The 19,979-nt window shown below is 37.3% G+C and overlaps 1 protein-coding gene across 1 annotated transcript in view; it reads right to left on the bottom strand.

Annotated features, from left to right (window-relative positions):
• Positions 1 to 883: 883 nt before the first annotated feature.
• Positions 884 to 19,979, bottom strand: part of LOC150077095 (uncharacterized) — a 282,019-nt gene continuing 262,923 nt past the window's right edge. The window contains exon 16 of the mRNA XM_090386247.1: positions 884 to 981. Within this exon, the coding sequence (XP_090242373.1) occupies positions 943 to 981 (39 nt within the window). The 3' untranslated portion in view covers positions 884 to 942. The remainder of the gene's footprint in view (positions 982 to 19,979) is intronic.

The following is a 19,979-nucleotide window of genomic DNA, read 5'->3' as shown; positions in this document are numbered from 1 at the left end:
TGTCGCTTATTTATGACTTGCAAAATATATGTTTATACCTATTCTAGTTATTACTTGAATTTTATGATTTCTGGTTGATTTTTTTTTTTTTTTTTTTAAATTTGGAGTCTTGAAGTGTCCCGGTAAATCGAGAGTCTGCTGTACTTTATTATTACCATATTTAATGTTGATAATGTCTTACTGTGTGTTTAATTTATCAATTAAACTTTATTATACGTATGTATGTACAAGAAAATCACGTTATATATGGGGTCAGCAGGTGTTTGCTTATATCCGCAGTTTCAGCCACCCACGGTAGGTCTTGGAATGTATCCCCTGCAGATACAGAGGTCTTACTGTACATTTGTATTTGTGATGCTAGTCATTAATGTAACATACCATTGCGAAAAAGGGTTAGAAATGCGAAATTCCTAGGTGATGCACCTCCTTTGAACACCAGTGTATATTCCATTTCTGACTAATGACTGTCTTTATGAATTATTTTATGCAGGATTAAAAAAAATTATTCTAAATATGGATCCATCATGAGACCTCCACTGTGAATGCCTAACTCCCATTGAGGCCATTCGCAGTGGAAGTTTCATTTCTTCAAAATTATGTATACACAAACTGTTTTAAAGATTTCATAAAATGTAGCAGAAACAGTTTATTTTCTATAATATCTAGCTGTGAGCTAAAGTAAGAATAACGTTTGGTCATATTAAACATATCTACATTGTTACAAAAATATATATTTATATATATTCATGAAATACAAGGGTTTCTGAAAGCCTTGGGTGGGGCCAACATCATTACACAGATCTTTTTTAATAAAAGTTCACAAGAAAAATTTCAGTTTTTTTTCTTTCCTTTTTTTTTTTTTTAATAACTACCAAATTGAAATGTCTTTTCTATTACGGATAATTTATTTATGTACAAATAAGAATTTACATAATTGTATGTTCACAAAAGTGCATGGTCAAGTAAATGGTTTTCTCTTTCCTGAAAGAAACAAAAAATAGCTACATATTATTATAATGTCAAAGCATGCAAATTACATTAATAAGAAATAGATATATAAATTTGAAATATACTGATATTGTATTTCACTGTATGCCCACCAAAGGAAATGTAATATCCTAATACGTCATAAGACACTGTACAAATACCACAAGGAATAAGAGACTATAAAAACCCCCAAGGGCTCACATCTGGTGAGTATGGGCTTGGCACACCCAGGGTCTTGAGCAGGATATCATCATTCTTCTCTTTCTCTCTCTCTCTCAGGGTAATTCAATTTTTTTTTTTTTTTACCTGTTGCAGCATAAGCCTCAAGCTTCCTTGCACCATATGGCTGATGATGATGATGATGATAATAATAATAATAATAATAAAACACAAATTACAAAAGTTAAGGAATAGCAGGCTGCCAATAACTTACTGACCTTGAAAAGGAGATCCCTGATTGTTCCTTAGCAATCAGTGACCTGTTACTTTAAAATATATCTGTTTAACAGTTATCTCTTGGTCTATCTTCTGGTGATAGGCCAAGCATGTGGGATTGAAGCCGAGCCCCTCAAAAAAAAAGCTTGCAGGCCATATACATAGTTCATGACATATATTTATCAGTTCTGCATGTGCACAGTGAAGCACAACAATATGAGAGAAACTGTTAAGGAAAATTGTTTATACATTTATGAGAGTTAGTAATAAATTACACACTTTTCTACTCTGAATGAAACATACAATTCTTCAAAGTTGAATACCACAAACTGTGTGCAGAAGTTGTAACTTTAGGAATAAAGGACAAAATCACAATTCTAAGACTTCAGAAAATATGAGGCACATTTCCCTTTGAGGTAAATCCAACATTACAAAGCACTTATATCTGTGAACAACTGTTTTCAAAAACTGTTACAGATGCAGAAGTGATGACGATGAGATATAGGAAAAGGCCCGTGAGCTGTTTAATAAGTTAAATATTAATATTGATATTGAAGAAGGTATGAAGTTTAATGTCAAAGTTTGCAGACGATACAAATCAGGATATGATGCTGCAACAAGCCTTGAAAATCTTCGAAAAGGCCTACGAGGTTGGGAAAAGTTCATATTCATAAAGACTATACTCAACACCAACCATGGAATTAAATAATATTTAATTTTAAAATATAATATATAAAATGCAATATAAAATAAAAACTGGTCTATTTTCAATAATAAAAGCACTAAAAATTATTAAAATGCTGTAACTAAAATCCTTCAAATACTGAAACACTAAAATACCAGTAACCGTAGCTTTCGGAAGCGACCACCTCCTTTCTCAAACGTGTATTACTATTGTACAGCACATCCTTAAGTAGCAGGTCCACAGACCTCACACACGTGGTTCCACAGGAACATGGTCGGTATTCCCCATCTGCGTACTGGGACCGGAAATGGCTCGGGAGCGTGTTATACAAAAAACCGATCGTCCCATCGGAGGACAACGGCCTCAAAAAGGGGATGCAAACGAACACCCATATCTCTATTAATAATGTTATTAGATGAACTAATTTGCAAGCTCTCGAGCCACTCGCGTTCCCAGAACCCATGTGCATGGTCCACAATGACCACTCCTTCTGGGGATATCTGGTGTTGCTTCTCCTAAAAATGCTCCGCCACAGCAGACTTCCCATAATTCGCGGTCTTTATAGCATTCATATGCTCCCCCAGACGATCCTTGAACCGCTGCCCCGTCTCACCAACATAACATTCCCCACAATCCAGACACTTAATCTCATATACTATCCCACTACTAGCCTCTTTTGTTATGGGATCTTTAACTTGGGACACCACAGTGTGCAACCTCTGTCCCGGAAGCTGCACACAGCGGGTCAGACACTCACGTAATGCTAGTGCAATATGTTCAGTAAGGTCTGGATAGCAGGGAATGAATGCAGTGGTAGTTGGTGCGGACGGGTCACTAGCAATGGACACCACCCCCTCTAATGTATTTGTCCAAGACCTTCTGAGAGTAGCCGCATTTTCTGAGGTCTGCTGTGACTCTACTAATTTCCTTTTCCCTAACCTCGGGGCTACTGCAGTGGGACCCAACCCTATCAAATAATGCCTTGGCCACACTATCCTTGTGTTGATTAGTTTCTGCCGAGCTATAATGAGTGTACTGACTCTGGCATATAGGCTTTCGATAAACTTCAGTTACTAGCCTAAAACCTTCTCTAACCACCAATACATCAAGGAAAGGGAGGGTTCCAGCTGCTTCCATCTCCGAAGTAAATTGAATGAAAGGGGAGAAGCTATTAAGCACTTCATCTTCCTTCCCCTTCTGTATAATGGTAAACATGTCATCCACATACCTTTTCCATTTACGAATGGGGAATTCCAACCCATCAAAAATCCTATTTCCCGGTTCCTCCATGGCTAAATTAGCTACAATAGCGCTAATGGGAGAACCCATGGCTGTGCCATGGACCTGCTTATACATAATATCTTGAAAAACCATAGTAGGTTTTTCAAGATATTTCCTACCATAGTAGGAAAAACCTACTGTGGTTTTTCATTGTGAACCCATGCACACGGTCATTGTGGACCGTGCGCATGGGTTCTGGGAACGCGAGTGGCTCGAGAGCTTACAAATTAGTTAATCTAATAACATTATTAATAGAGATAGGCGTGTTCATTTGCACCCCCTTTTTGAGGCCTTTGTCCTCCGACGGGACGATCGGTTTTGTATAACACACTCCCGAGCCATTTCCGGTCCCAGTACGCAGGTGGGGAATACCGATCATGTTCCTGTGGAACCACATGTGTGAGTGTTGTGGGCCTGCTACTTAAGGATGTGCTGTACAATAGTAATACACTGTTGAGAAAGGAAGCGGTCGCTTCCGAAAGCTACGGTTACCGATATTTTAGTGTTTTAGTATTTGAAGGATTTTAGTCACAGCATTTTAATAATTTTTAGTGCTTTTATTAATGAAAATAGACCAGTTCTTATTTTATATTTTTATTTTATATTGCATTTTATATTTTATATTTTAAAATTAAATATTATTTAATTCCATGGTTAGTGTTGAGTGTAGTCTTTATAAGACCTAGAAAAATTAGACAGATGCACTGAGAAATGGCAATTGAAGTTTAATATTGAAAAATACAAGATACTGAACAGGACAAGCAGTGGTTCCAGAATAACATACTAATTGAGTGGTACTGACCTGGGGATAATTGTACAGTCTGACAGGGCAGCTCACTGCTTTTGTCAATGATAAGCAGAAATTTTGCCAGAAAAAGGACAAGGAGGTGATTGTCTCAATATAGCATTAGTAGAGGCATTTGATGCAAGAAAGCAAGCTTATGCAGCATCAGCCAAAAAAAAAAAAATAATAAAATAAAATAAAAAAAAATAAATAAAAAATAATCACTTCCACTTCACCCCTCTGTTCGTTGAAAATACCTGTCCAGCTGAGCCTTAAACTTATTTAGGCTATCAACTTCCACTACAAGGGATGGAAGTCTGTTGCACCAACCAACCACCCGCTGGCTAAAAGCAAATTTCCTCACGTCTATCCTACATCTGTCTTTCCTCAATTTGAAATTATGCCCTCTCAGGTGATTTTTCTGAGCAAGAGGAGGAATCCCATCAGCATTGAGCATGCTCAAACCATTCAAGGCTTTATACACCTCAATCAGATCACCTCGCTGGTGCCTAGTCTCCAGACACTGTAATCTGCAAAACTTAAGCCTTTCTTCGTAAGAGCACCCCTTTGTTCCATTCACAAATCTTGTCCTTCTCTGTACTCGTTCCAGCGTCTCCAAATCCTTCTTAAAATGAGGCCTCCAGACCTGTATACAGTACTCTAGGTGTGGTCTGACCATTGCCTTATACAAGGGAATAATCACCTCCTTATCCCTGCTAGAAAAATTCCTATATATCATCGACAATACACCATGAGCTACTCTTGCAGCCCGTCTGCACTGCTCAGAAAACTTCATATCTGCCTGCACAACCAACCCCAGGTGCCTTTCATTCTCTACCACTGTCAGTGTAGTACCACAGAGTTGATACGTTGCTCTGGGGTTGCTGTTTCCCATATGGAGTACTTTACATAGAAGGCAATGGTTACGATGCATCTTGAGTTTCCAGACTTATACCTGCAATCAGGTCTGGAAACTCAAGGAAGTCTCATTTCAGTAAGGATAGCATTAGCATTAGTAGAGGCATTTGATGCAAGAAAGCAAGCTTATGCAGCATTAGCCAAAAAAAAAAAAAAAACCCACTTCCACTTCGCCCCTCTGTTCGTTCAAAATACCTGTCCAGCTGAGCCTTAAACTTATTTAGGCTATCAAACTCCACCACAAGGGATGGAAGACTGTTCCACCAACCAACCATCCGCTGGCTAAAGGCAAATTTCCGCACGTCTATCCTACATCTGTCTTTCCTCAATTAGATAGAGATCTTCTGGAATAGGTATAGAGAAGGGCAACAAGATTAATCAGGGGCGCAAAAAGATACCCTTACCGAGAAAGACTTCAGTTCTGTTAACTTCCACGCCTGAGACCTGACTGAACTGTTTCAGACCTTAAATGGATTTGAGTAAATTAAATGCAGATAGCATTCTAACTCTTTCTCAGATGACACATGGAAGAGGAAATAAATTTAAAGTGAAAAAGGATGGGTGTAAAATATGTAATACATACAAAAAGTTCCCAGAATCGCACACTGGTATTTAAATTGTTTGAACCATGGCTATAAGGTTTTGTAGCATGTTGACATTGACCTTGGGGTGTATGCATGCCGAGTGGAACTGGCTTGAATATTTCATGTGTCACCGCTGACTGATTGCAGAATGTTGCAGTTTGAACAGTGTGCTAACATCAAGTTCTTCTTTAAACTTGGGATAAGTGCTATAGAGATGCTGCAAGCAGTAGAGAAAGTTTATGGGGATAGTGCTTTGAAGAAAACAGCAGTTTATAAGAAGTTTAATTGGTTTAGCATTAGCATTAGTAGAGGCATTTGATGCAAGAAAGCAAGCTTATGCAGCATCAGCCAAAAAAAATAAAAAATAAAGTAAAATAAATAAATAAAAAATAACCACTTCCACTTCACCCCTCTGTTCGTTCGAAATATCTGTCCAGCTGAGCCTTAAGCTTATTTAGGCTATCAACTTCCATGACAAGGGATGGAAGTCTGTTCCACCTACTAACCACCCACCCGCTGGCTAAAGGCAAATTTCCGCACGTCTATCCTACATCTGTCTTTCCTCAATTTGAATTTATGCCCTCTCAGGTGATTTTTCTGAGCTAGAGGAAGAATCCCATCAGCATTGAGCATGCTCAAACCATTCAAGGCTTTATACACCTCTATCAGATCACCTCGCCAGTGCCTAGTCTCCAGACACTAATTTGCAAAACTTAAGCCTTTCTTCGTAAGAGCAACCCTTTGTTCCATTCACTAATCCTGTTGCCCTTCTCTGTACTCGTTCCAGCAGCTCTACATCCTTCTTGAAATGAGGCCTCCAGACCTGTATACAGTACTCAAGGTGTGGCCTGACCATTGCCTTATACAAGGGAATAATCACCTCCTTATCCCTGTAGAGAAAAATTCCTGTATATCATTGACAAGACACCATGAGCTACTCTTGCAGCCCGTCTGCACTGCTCAGAAAACTTCATATCTGCCTGCACAATTACCCCCAGGTCCTTTTCATTCTCTACCACTGTCAGTGTATTACCACAGAGTTGATACATTGCTCTGGGATTGCTGTTTCCCATATGTAGTACTTTACATTTGTCAATGTTAAACTTCATTTGCCACCTCTCAGCCCAACTGCTCAACCTTTCCAGATCCTGTTGCAGCAGCATAGCGTCAGTAGTGTCCTTAACAACCCTGCCAACCTTTGTATCGTCTGCAAACTTGGACATTAAGCTTGATATACCATCATCAATATCATTTATAAATACAGAAAACAATAATGGACCCAGCCCTGAGGGACTCCACTAATAACATTAGTCCACGATGAGCAGTATCCATTGATTACCACTCTCTGTCTTCTCCCCCTCAACCACCCCTTTATCCATAGCAGCAATTTGCCTCCAATGTCACACTGCTCCAATTTGTGTAGCAGTCTTCCATGTGCAACAGTATCAAAAGCCTTTCTAAGATCCAAGTATATAATATCAAAGCCATTCCCTGCATCCAGTTCTTTTGTGACTGCATCATAATATCCAATCAAATTGGTCAGGCAAGACTTCCCCTTAACAAAACCATGCTGTGTCCGAGCTATAACTGAAGTCTTGTCTAAATGATCCTGCAGTGCTTCTTTAACCAGTGCCTCCATTAACTTTCCTGGAACAGAAGTTAAGCTCACAGGTCTATAATTACTTGTGTCAGCCTTTGATCCTCCTTTGTGAATTGGGGTCACATTTGCACATTTCCAGTCCATGGGTACCTCCCCTGAGTCCAAGGAAGCTCTCATAATTATGGCTAAGGGTTTGCTTACTTCCTTTGCTGCCTCCTTTAATATAACTGGATAGATCCCATCCACCCCGGGTGCCTTTCTTGTGTTTATCTTCAACAATTTCTCCTCCACTTTACTCTCAGTTATTACAAGATTCTCTAGCGTACTGCTAGAGTTGAATACACCTCTGGCATTCCCCTCGCTGAATAACTCCTCATGTGTGAATGTCGATGCAAAATATTCATTTAGTTTGTTAGCTACCTGAGCAGAGTCATCAACAGTTGACCCATCGATATCAAGTGGACCAATCTGATTCATCCCCTTCCTTCTAGAGTTTACATAAGTAAAGAACTCTTTGCTGTTTTTCTTCACATCCCTTGCCAAGGATCTCTCGTAATCTGCCTTCGCCTGCCTAACCTCCTTTGTAACTTGGTTGCATATCAACTTGTATCTATCATAGGCTTCTGTGTCATGTATTAATTTGTAAGTATCCCATGCATTTTTCTTCTCTGCCAAATGCCTCATTAGTTCATCTGACATCCATTTTGGCCTAAACCTTGAACAATATTTCTTAGTTGGTATGTAAAGCCTAATAGTTTCCAAGATTAATTCTTTGAATGCTTCCCATTTTGAATTTGCTGTTGGTAACATCATCAGTTGGTCCCACTGTATAGAATTTAAATACTGTCTCAGTCCATCGTAGTCGCCTTTATGGAAGCAATAACCCTTCCCTTTACCCCTAATGGTAGTTACCTCTTTGAGTAAATCCCACTTCAGCACACTGTGATCACTGCCACCTAGTGGTTCTTTTATCTGCAGATTCTTAATGCATGAAGAATCACTGCTGATAATCAAATCAAGAGTATTACTCCCTCTAGTTGCCTCCCGAACATGCTGATGTAGAAAACAATCATCCAATAAATCCACAAAAGCCCTGCTAGTGTGTGAGTGACCAGCCCCCAAATTCCAGTCAATATCTGGGAAATTAAAATCTCCCATTATAAGACTCTCTGATTTACTGGCCCACTCTATTTCCCTATACAGTTTCTTATGATACTCATCAGAGTCATTAGGCCTATAGCACACTCCTACTCTCAATTTTGATCTCCCAATGCTTATGTCACACCAAACTGACTCAACACTGCACTGTCCAGCGATGTCGACTGGCTTCACTTCCTTGGTTTTTATGTGTTTCTTAACTAATAGCATAACCGCTCCCCCCTTCCTATCCTGTCTATCCTTTCTGTAGACGTTGTACTCCCCAAATTCCAGTTCTGCATCCCTTATATCTGTGTGACACCACGTCTCTGATATCCCAACAATATCTGCCTTTGATGTTTTGAGCAATACCTCAAATTCATCAAATATATTTATTAAACTCCTAGCATTGGTGTACACGCAAGTATACCTGCACCTGTTTCTATTCTTAGCTACCCTAACACAACCCATGTGTTTACTTGTACCGCAATGGCTCCCAGCAGTCTCTGAAATATCATGCATCTTGTTTTTCAGGCTTCTGCTCATTCTAATAGAAGCAGTGGAAGAATCTCTTTCACCTCTTCCAGTGGCTATTGTCAATCTATTGGTCTTTGTCTCCCCCCAAGAGGGAGACAAAGACCAATAGATTGACAGTAGCCACTGGTTTAGATTAGATTGTAGGAAGTTTTTTTTTAGTCAGCAGGTTTTTGATTGCTGGAACAAGTTGCCCTCGCAGGTAGTTGAGGCTGACAGTTTGAATAAATTCAAAGGTCAACTGGATAGTTACCTATATAGACAAAGTATTTGCCATATAAGCATATACGCTTATGGCAAATACTATACTATTCCTATTCTAATGTTTTTATAAGTAAAGAAGTCTTTCCTGTTTTTCTTTACATCCTTTGCCGAACACTTCTCATAATCTGCTTTAACTTAGCTAACTCCTTTTGACATGAATGCAGACTAGTTTGTACCCACTGTAAGTTTCTGCATCCCATGCATTTTTATTCTCTGCCATAAGTCTTAGTCCATCTTACATCTCTAGGTCTCAGCTTTGAACAATATTTCTTAGTTGGTATGACAAGCCTGGTATCTTTTACAATTACATCTCTGAACGTTTCCCATGTAGATTTTTCTGTTAAAATCAGCTGGGTTCACTGTATGGAATTTAAAAACTGTCTGAGACCACTGTAGTTGCCTTTAAAAACTGTCTGCGACCACTGTAGTTGCCTTTAAAAACTGTCTGCGACCACTGTAGTTGCCTTCAAAAAAACAAAAACTCTTCTCTTTATCCTTGTTGGTAGTTTCATCTTTAAGTAAATTCCACATCAAAACACTGTGCTCACTGCCACCTAGTGGCTCTTTTATCTGCAAATTCTTAATGCATGAAAAATCACTGCTGAAAATCTGATCATGAGTTTTACTCTTTCTTGCTGTCTCTTTAACATGCTATTGTAGAAAACAGTCACCCAATAAATCCACAAAAGTCTTGTCTGTGAGTGAACAACCTACCAGTTCCATCTGGAAAGTTAAAATACCTCATTATAAAACATTCTGATTTACTGGCCCACTCTATATATTTGTTTGTTTGTTATAGTCATCATGCTCATTGGGCCTATAACTGACCCCTACTCCTATTTTTGTTTTTTCCAATACTTGTCACACCAAATTTATGCAACATTGCACTGGTCAGCCATGTTGATTGGAATGACTATTTTAGATTTAAGATGGTGCATCCCTTATGCCTGAGTGACACCATATATCCGATGTCCCTACATCCACATTTTTTTTTTTTTTTTAGGAGCATCAGCAACTAAGGCCATATTGCTCCGCGGGGATATGCGGTGGTCATTCCCTGACCTTTCTGCATCCTCAGTATTTGGTGGTCACGGGCTCAAACCCCGGTCTAATCAAGAAGTGTGTGCTACACACTGCTGCTCCTGCGCCCCACATTTGATGACTTCATCGATACTTTAAATTCGTCAAATTTATTTACTATACTTTTGGCATTAGTGTACATTTACGTAAACATGGACCTGTTCTTACTCTTAGTTACCCTAACACAGTCCATGTATTTACTTGTTCAATGATGACTCACAGCAGGGATTCAAAGCCTGAACACTGCTTCCCAGGCTGCTTCATGTTCCAATAGAAGCAGTGCAAGAATCACTTATGTCTTTGCTTGTGGCTGCTGTTAATCTATTAGTCTGTTTATCTCCACAGGCTAGCAGTTTTTTTTTTTTTTTTTTTTTTTTTTATTTGTTGGCACATCAGCTTCTGTGGCCATATTGCACCTCTCAAAGTTTTCGCATTTTTACTCTGATCCAAGCCCGAGGCAGGATTCGAACCAGCGACCTTTGGGTTGCCAGGCAGGCACTTGACCCACCTGGCTAGCCCGGTCGGCATTAGCAGTTTTCTGACGCACTTAATACTGCCTTGACAGAATCAGCAAATATTCTTCCACTCCTTCCATTTAAGTGTATCCAATCACTTAAAAACAGGCTGTCCTATTAACAAGCACAGACCACGTTGAAAAAAATTTGCTACACAAGCCTTGCATAGTCTCTCCTGGTCTGAATTGATCGACAAGGCTTCCAACATGTACTCCCTCCTATCATGCTTGAGCAGAATTTCAGAAACTTTCAAATTTGATCCCCACTTGCAACTTTGTCCCAACATTAAAATGTACTTGGTAAGTCCTCAGATCTCTTACTCTTAATATCATTATTGCCAACTTGTACAACAATATCACTTTTGGTGTCCTTAAACGATGACATCTGCTCTATAATGCCATCTACTCTTGCTCATGGTGGACATCCTTGCACCATATGGCTAATACTATATACTAAAATACTAAATGTAGGATTAATTGTAGAATAGGAGTATATCTGACAACTAATGAAAAAAAAAAAAAATAGTTCCTATAAACATGTCTCAAAAATATTTATTTCCGAAATATTAAATATTAATCACACTCTACAAAACTAGGAAAAATTGCGAAACATTTCTGTTTAAAATTTAGTCTACAAAAACATGATTGTGTAAAATGCACTTTAAAGTCTACAAAACATTCATACCAATGCCAACACAAACTGTGTTGTTCTACTACACGAATCATACCAATTATGAAATTGTGTGTTGCCAGCGTTTGTATCAGAGTACAAACTAGTAGTTTAATGGTTTATTACTCAGATTTTATGTTCAAGTTCAATAATGACTGCCTTGCTGCTTACAGAATGAATTTGTTAAACTGATATGGGAGATGCTACAAATTTACTTTTGCTGAGTTAATCGATATGATATTAATTTATGGTGGGGGTCATAAGAATTTCTCAGTTGCTGTTTGCAAATATGCTGAAAAATTTCAAATTCAATGGGTACTAAATTGTAAAAGTGAAATGTTTGCTGTTGTGAAGAGGCAACTTAGAGAAATAAGTACACTAGAACCATTATGAGTAAATGCTGGTAGAGGGAGATACTGGAAACTATAAATGTTGAAGATCAAATACTTCGATGGGTTTGGCTCCCATTGGCAACTGGAGGACTTTCGAAATTCCTCTTCGAAATTTTGAAAATAACAGTAGTTTGCTGATTTCAGATGTCGGGACTCTGCCAGATATAGGTATTCTGGGACCCTCACACAATTATTTTTAGAGGTGATCAAAATAACATCGATGGGGGGGTCTGTACCAACTAAAAAAAAAATCCCGTTCCAACTACACCATGCTAAATTTGGCTTGGTGTAGCCAAATTTAGCATGGTGTTTGAACTGCACAATGTGCAAATTAGCTTGTGAACACACACACACACACACACACACACACACACACACACACACACACACACACACACACACACACACACACACACACACACACACACACACAGACAAATATATCCCATAGCAATATGAGCAACAAACTCAGCTGCCATTGAATAATACTTTTAAACAGAGGCTTTTCAATGCTTTTAATCTTGATTACTATTATTATTCTATTTATTTATTTCATAAAACAGTTTTATGTGCATTACTTTGAATTTTCACATACTGAACGGTATTATGAACTTGAAAATGGATGTCCTTAATAATTCAAGTTTATACAAGGTGTTCCAAAATAGCACAGAATAAATAATAAAAAAATTTCCTATAATCATGTATCTCAAAGGTCTTTATTTTCCAAGAGATTAAACATTAATCACAAAACCATATAAAGCAGTATAAAAAGGTAAAACATTTTTATGTTAAAATTATGTCATAAAAATATGCCTGCATAAAACGGGTTTTAAACAGTACAAAACATATGCACCAAGACCAACATGAATAGTGTTGTCCTCCTACATGAATCATACCAATTACTCAATTGTGAATAATCAGTGTTTCTGTTAAAGTACATACTAGCAAAATCAACATGATTGTTACTCGAGTTTATGTTCAATGAAGACTGTCTCATTATTTACAGAATTGAATTTGTTAAAATGATATTATGAGAAGTTACAAATTTGTTTACTTTTGCTTAGTTAACAGATATGATTTTAATTTATGGTTACGCTCATAAGAATTCTGTAACTGCTGTTCACATATATATGGCTAAAAATTTCCAATATTTTTAGCATTAGCATTAGTAGAGGCCTATAATGCAAAAAAGCAAGCTTATGCAGCATCAGCCAAAAAAAAAAAAAAGCCTCCTATTTTACCCCTCCCATTCGTTCCAAATACCTGTCCATCTCAGCCTTAAATTTATTTAGGCTATCGACTTCCACAACAAAGGATGGAAGTTTGTTCCACCAACCAACTACCCGCTGGCTAAGGGCAAACTTCTTCACATCTATCCTCCAACTGTCTTTCCTCAATTTGAATTTATGCCCTCTCAGGTGATTATTCTGAGCAAGAGGAAGAATCCCATCAGCATTGAGCATGCTCAAACCATTCAAGGCTTTATACACCTCAATCAGATCACCTCGCAGATACCTAGTCTCCAGACACTGTGATTTGCAAAACTTAAGCCTTTCTTTGTAAGAGCAACCCTTTGTTCCATTCACTAATCTTGTTGCCCTTCTATGTACTTGTTCCAACAGCTCTACATCCTTCTTAAAATGAGGCCTCCAGACCTGTACACAGTACTCAAGGTGTGGCCTGAACATTGCCTTATACAAGGAGATAATCACCTCCTTATCCCTGCTAGAAAAATTCCTGTATATCATTGACAAGACACAATGAGCTACTCTTGCAGACCGTCTGCACTGCTCAGAAAACTTCATATCTGCCTGCACAATCAACCCCAAGGTCCTTTTCATTCTCTACAACTGTCAGTGTAGTACCACAGAGTTGATGCATTACTCTGAGGTTACTGCTTCACATATGTAGTACTTTACATTTGTCAATGTTAAACTTCATTTGCCACCTCTCAGCCCATCTGCTCAACTTTTCTAGATCCTGTTGCAGCAGCGTACTGTCATTAGTGTCCTTAACAACATTGCCAACCTACATATCATCTGCAAACTTGGACATTAAGCTTGATATACCATCATCAATATCATTTATAAATACAGAAAACAACAATGGATCCAACACTGAACCTTCAGGGACTCCACTAATAACATTAGTCCATGATGAGCAGTGTCCACTGATTACCACTCTCTGTCTTCTCCCATTCAACCATCCCTTTATCCATAGCAGCAATTTGCCTCCAATGCCACATTGCTCCAATTCGTTCAGTAGTCTTCCATGTGCAACAGTATCAAAAGCCTTTCTAAGATCCAAATATATGATATCAAAGTTATTCCCTGCATCCAGTTCCTTTGTGACCACATCATAGTATCCAATAAAATTGGTTAGGTAAGACTTTCCCTTAACAAAACAATGCTGTTTTCGAGCTTTTCTAGATGACTCTGCAGTACTTCTTTAACCAGTGCCTCCATTAATTTTCCTGGAACAGAAGTTAAACTAACAGGTCTATAATTACTTGTGTAGCCCTTTGATCCTACTTTGTGAAAATTGGGGTCACATTTGCACATCACCAGTCCATGGGTACCTCCCCTGAGTCAAAAGAAGCTCTCATAATTATGGCTAAGGGTTTGCTTACTTCCTTTGCTGCTGCCTTTAATATAACTGGATATATCCCATCCACCCTGGGTGCCTTTATATTTATCTTCAACAATTTCTCCTCCACTTTCTTCTCAGTTATTACAAAATCATCTAGCTCACTGCCAGAGTTTAATTCACCTCTGGCATTCCCCTCCCTGAATAACTCCTCATGTGTGAATGTAGATGCAAAATACTCGTTTAGTTTGTTAGCCACCTTAGCAGGATCATCAACAGTTGAACCGTCACTATCCAGTGGACCAATCTGATTCATCCCTTTCCTTCTAGAGTTTACATAGGTAAAGAACTCTTTGCTGTTTTTCTTTGAATCCTTTGCCAAAGATTTTTCATAATCTGCCTTTGCCTGCCTAATCTCCTTTGTGACTTGGTTACAGACCAGCTTATATCTACCAAAGGCTCCCATGTCACCCATTAATTTATATGTATCCCATGCATTTTTCTTCTCTGCCATATGTCTCATTATTTCATCTGACATCCATTAGGCCTAAACCTTGAACAATATTTCTTAGTTGGTATGTAAAGCTAAATATAAATTCAAGATAAATTCTTTGAATGCTTCCCATTTTGAATTTGCTGTTGGTAACATCATCAGTTGGATCCACCCTATAGAATTTAAATACTGTCTCAGATCACCAACATTGCCTTTACGAAAGCAAAAACCCTTCCCTTTACCCCTGATGGTAGTTACCTCTTTGCGTAAATCCCACTTCAGCACACTATGATCACTGCCACCTAGTGGTTCCTTTATCTGCAGATTCTTAATGCATAAAGAATCACTACTGATAATCAGATCAAGAGTACTACTCCCTCTAGTTGCCTCCCAAACATGCTGCTGTAGAAACCAAGTATCAAATAAATCCACAAAAGCCTTGCTAGTGTGCGAATGACAAACCCACAAATTCCAGTCAATATCTGGGAAATTAAAATCCCTCATTACAAGACTCTCTAATTTACTGGCCGACTCTATTTCTCTGTACAGTTTCTTATTATACTCATCAGAATCATTAGGCCTATAACACACTCCTACTCTCAATTTTGATCTCCCAATGCTTATGTCACACCAAACTGACTCAACACTGCACTGTCCAGCGATGTTGACTGGCTTCACTTCCTTGGATTTTGTGTGTTTCTTAACTAATAGCATAACTCCGCCTCCCTTCCTATACACATTGTAATCCACAAATTCCAGTTCTGCATTCCTTATATCTGTGTGAAGCAATGTTTTGAGCTATACCTCAAATTCATCAAATTTATTTACTGAACTCTTAGTATTGGTGTATACACAAGTATACATGCACCTGTTCCTATTCTTAGCTACCCTAACACAACCCATGTGTTTACTTATACCGCAATGACTCCCAGCAGTCTCTGAAATACGCTGCATCTTGTTTTCCAGGCTGCTGCTCATTCCAATAGAAGCAGTGCAAGAATCACTTTCACCTCTGCCAGTGGCTACTGATAATCTATTAGTCCTTGTATCCCCCCCACAAGCTAGCAGTTTTCCAACCCACCTAACAGTGCCTCGTAACCCCACCTAAAATATGCTGAGTAAATACACTGGAACCATTGAATAAATGCTGGTGTATTTTGATGAACTGCAAATGTTGAAGAGCATATACTTCATTTATAAAAGTGTCTCCCATCAAAAGTTTGTCATATTGTGCATCTGTTTCATCCGCAAGCATAGAGAGAATATTACATGAACAGCAATTGTGCGGCATTTCTCAGTATATATTTATAAGAATTGCAGCCACAAGAATAAATGCAAAACATTCCTCAATGACTCAGTTTGAAATGTACACATGATCCACAATTTCCCAGCCACATTCTCAACACTAGAAATGCCTGGGCTGAAGGAAGCCCACATCAATATACATTTTCTGTTACTGTTTAGTGTGGTGATATTGGGGAAAATCTTACTGGTCCTTTTTTTTTTTTTTTTTTTTTATTATTATTATCAGCAAGGCTTTTGAGAATGGTATACTTTCATTTCCTGCAGAATAATTTTTGGTATTTATTGGAAGATATAATCCTTGACAATTGCCAGTATCCATGGCTCGCGCACAATGGTGCATCAGTGCACTTTTCCCAAGATGTTTCTGAGTATGGAGTGCAATGACTGATGGAACAGTCAGAACATCTCTGAACAATGGCCTTCACAACCATTTTACATCACATCTGTAGAATGCTTTGTGTGGGATCACACAAAATCCATGGCTTATTCTTCATATGTTACCATACAAGACAAAGTGGGAAATTGCATCCTAGAAGCTGCAGAAGGCATTGAGAATAATTCCAAAATGAAACATGCCATCAATGGATTCACTGCACTGAACAAAATGAAAGCTACTTGAACAGCTTATCTGCTTTAGATGGTTTCCCCTAAGAGGTTTATTTCAGTTTCTTTTTGTTTTGTAATTTATGATTAATATTTAACGTATCACAAAAAAAAGACCTTTGAAGCATATGCTTACAGGAACTTTTTTTTCTCATTTTTAGCTATAGAATATGCTCTTACATTTATTCCGTGCAAATTTGAAACAGCCTATATGTATATGGTCAAAATTGAGTTAGAGCAAACTCAGAAATAATTAAAACTTGGCTGAAGAATCATAATTAAGTCCCTCCAAAAAAACTCCATATAAATTGTATTTTATCTTGGTTATGTAATTTCAAAATGACCAGCAGCACATTTTATAATGTTTGAAGCATTCATTCATCAGCACTTTGTGAATTGTAATTTACTGTATGATGTGTCTCAGATTTTTTTTTTTTTTTTTTTTTAATGGTGATCCCAAATGAAAAAGGTATTAGTATGTTACACAAAGCCAAGATCACATCAGTAAATGATGCCTGTTGCTTGTGAAAATGTTTTTGTTTGTTTTTTTATTATCAGCAAGGATTTTGAGAATGGTATACTTTCATTTCCTGCAACTCACTGTTGTCAACAAGAAATTTATGAGAGGACATTATGAAAAAAGTAGCAAAAAGGACTTTCTATGTATCTCTGATTCTGCAAAATCATCAACCTTGTCAGAGATTGGTAATTCCGATTCCTTTCAGTAACCTCTTTTAACAATAAGCTTAGCATTTGAGTTCTTTCTTTACTCTATACACTAAAGTTCTTGAGATTCTGATAAATTCATTAATTCAATAATTTTATCAACTTGATTTTTGGGATACAGTTCTACTAATTTGACATAAATGTTCACTACAATTTTCTTAAACTGACTACACAGTTGCTTCTCTGCCATGTTTTTCTTCAGTAAGAAGAACACAACATTACATTGTAATTTCTCTTCCAAACTAAAAATAACTTCATTGATAGAAAAACAGAAAGTTGCAGTTAACGTTATGTTTATAATATGAAGAATATCGCAGTCCCCTCGATGCTATAACTGAGTTTGATTGTAGAAATATTAAACTATATACAGGAGTTCCTTAGTGGTGTTAATATAAAAACTGAACTATTAAATTATATATTGGGGAAAATAATGGAAATTCAAAATGGGAAAACCCCCCATCAACTGGCAACTCTCACACTTATCTTAAAATCTTCCATTTGATTAAAGATTGCCAATATGGACTCCATGATATTCATACTGGCAATCCAGTGGTAATTGGCTTATTTTACTCATCTTTGGACAAATTCCATGAAAAAATTCTGAAAAATTCAAGCAGTGGCTCTCAATATTTCTAAGACTGTTTTGGCATAAAAGTCTTCAAACAAGCTTCCATTTTATGATCTGCCTTCCATTTTTTTTCAACTAGCCAGTTTTCTCTGTGACTACTCAGTTAATATGACAGTAGATGGCATTCATTGTCTTCTAACTTTTAAACTAAATGCTGAAGTTCTCCAAAGTTCTATTCTTTTAATCACTCTTTTCCTCTCATATATTAACAATCTTTTTCAATGACTGAAGTCCTATCCATTGTTTTGCTGATGAGGGTACATTTACATCCACTAGTTTGACAAAACCTGCTCTGTTCAGGCAGCTACAACTTCTTGAACCACCACCACCACCACCAGTCCCTTATCCCTTTCTCAAATATGATCACATATATACAGACTTTCTTGTGTGGCCTCTGTGCACTAAGTCTGTATAAGTATGTTTGTGTGTCTGTGTGTACATTTTGAATGCAGTATCAAAAAATTACATCTGCACACATACAGATTTCTTTGAAACTCTATAGGGACAAGTTATTATTTATTAAATGCAATTACAAGTAATAGCAGCTATTTTTATGTTTAAGACAGTTTGAAAAATTAGCTTAGGAGAGCAATTTTCAAAATAAGAAAATTGAATGAATTCTCTGGAATTCAGATCCAGAAGTTGAAACTGAATCAAGTAATATATATATATATAAATGTAATAGTTGTAGAGTTAAAATAGGAAGGGGGAAAAAAAATGAAAAGCATATGCACTTTTTTTTTCAGTTTTTAAAAAAACTTGCAAATTCCACAAACTCATTGCAAATGGCCTACACACTATCAGGAAGCTCATTTGCAAAAAAGGTTAAATGCTGATTTCAAAGTAATTCTTAAGTAGGAAAAAGAAAGTTTAGTCCTTTAATCCTTCAAAAAATTCAGTGCTGCTTTATTTCTCACAAAAAAAAAAAAAAAGTTTGCTCCCATGTATAACTTCACAATACTCAAATTTCTAGAGATCACTTATCTTTACTGAGGATAACTGATTTGCTTTGACAAAAGCCCACATCACAAATACTGCATCTCTACATTGAGAAAATTATGTTTTGTCTTTCACACTCAGATTACTTTTCTTTTAAACAGTTCCTGAACTCTGTACAAATCACAAAAACACCTCTAACATGGAATATTGTTTCTGGGGCAATAATATCCATAAAATTTCTAACCTTTCAGTGGTGACACACTCAACCTGATGTGGGCCCACCAATTTCTTTTTTTATTTCTGAAAAAAAGTTTTTATTTTTATATTTTTAATTCTATTGTGCTGTATTTCAATGCTTGATCCTTTTCTCTAATTAACTGTAAGCTTCATCCTCCCTATTTTTACATTCATTTTACATGTCTTACATAGTGGTATATTACAGTAAAATAGCTAATTAACCCCCTTCCGGGAGTGCACAAGCTGAATGTATGCAGATCTACTTTTTTGAGGGTCATTTCAAATGTGTCCTTTTGTGTACAAACTATTGCTGCAGGTGGTGGCCAATGTATTTCCTTGAAATTTTTCCAGTATATGTTATCATATCTTATCTTGTTCCAATTACAGTAGAATCTTGTTAATACAAACTTTATTTATAAAGTTCTTATTTGTACAAAATGCATATCATTCCCCTGTGGAAGCATAGGCTTTTCTATATAAACACATATATTTATGATAAAATTCAGTTAATATGTATTACGAATTTTTATTTTTACCCCATGAGAAATAATGTCATTTTGTATGGTTAATACAAAGCTCAATCACCACCACCATACA

The sequence above is a fragment of the Mastigoproctus giganteus genome, chromosome 12 (assembly GCF_048544385.1).
Source record: "Mastigoproctus giganteus isolate SK-2022 chromosome 12, ASM4854438v1, whole genome shotgun sequence".
NCBI lineage: Eukaryota > Metazoa > Arthropoda > Arachnida > Uropygi > Thelyphonidae > Mastigoproctus > Mastigoproctus giganteus.
Note: the sequence above shows the minus strand (reverse complement) of the source record. Positions and strands in the feature narration are given on the sequence as shown.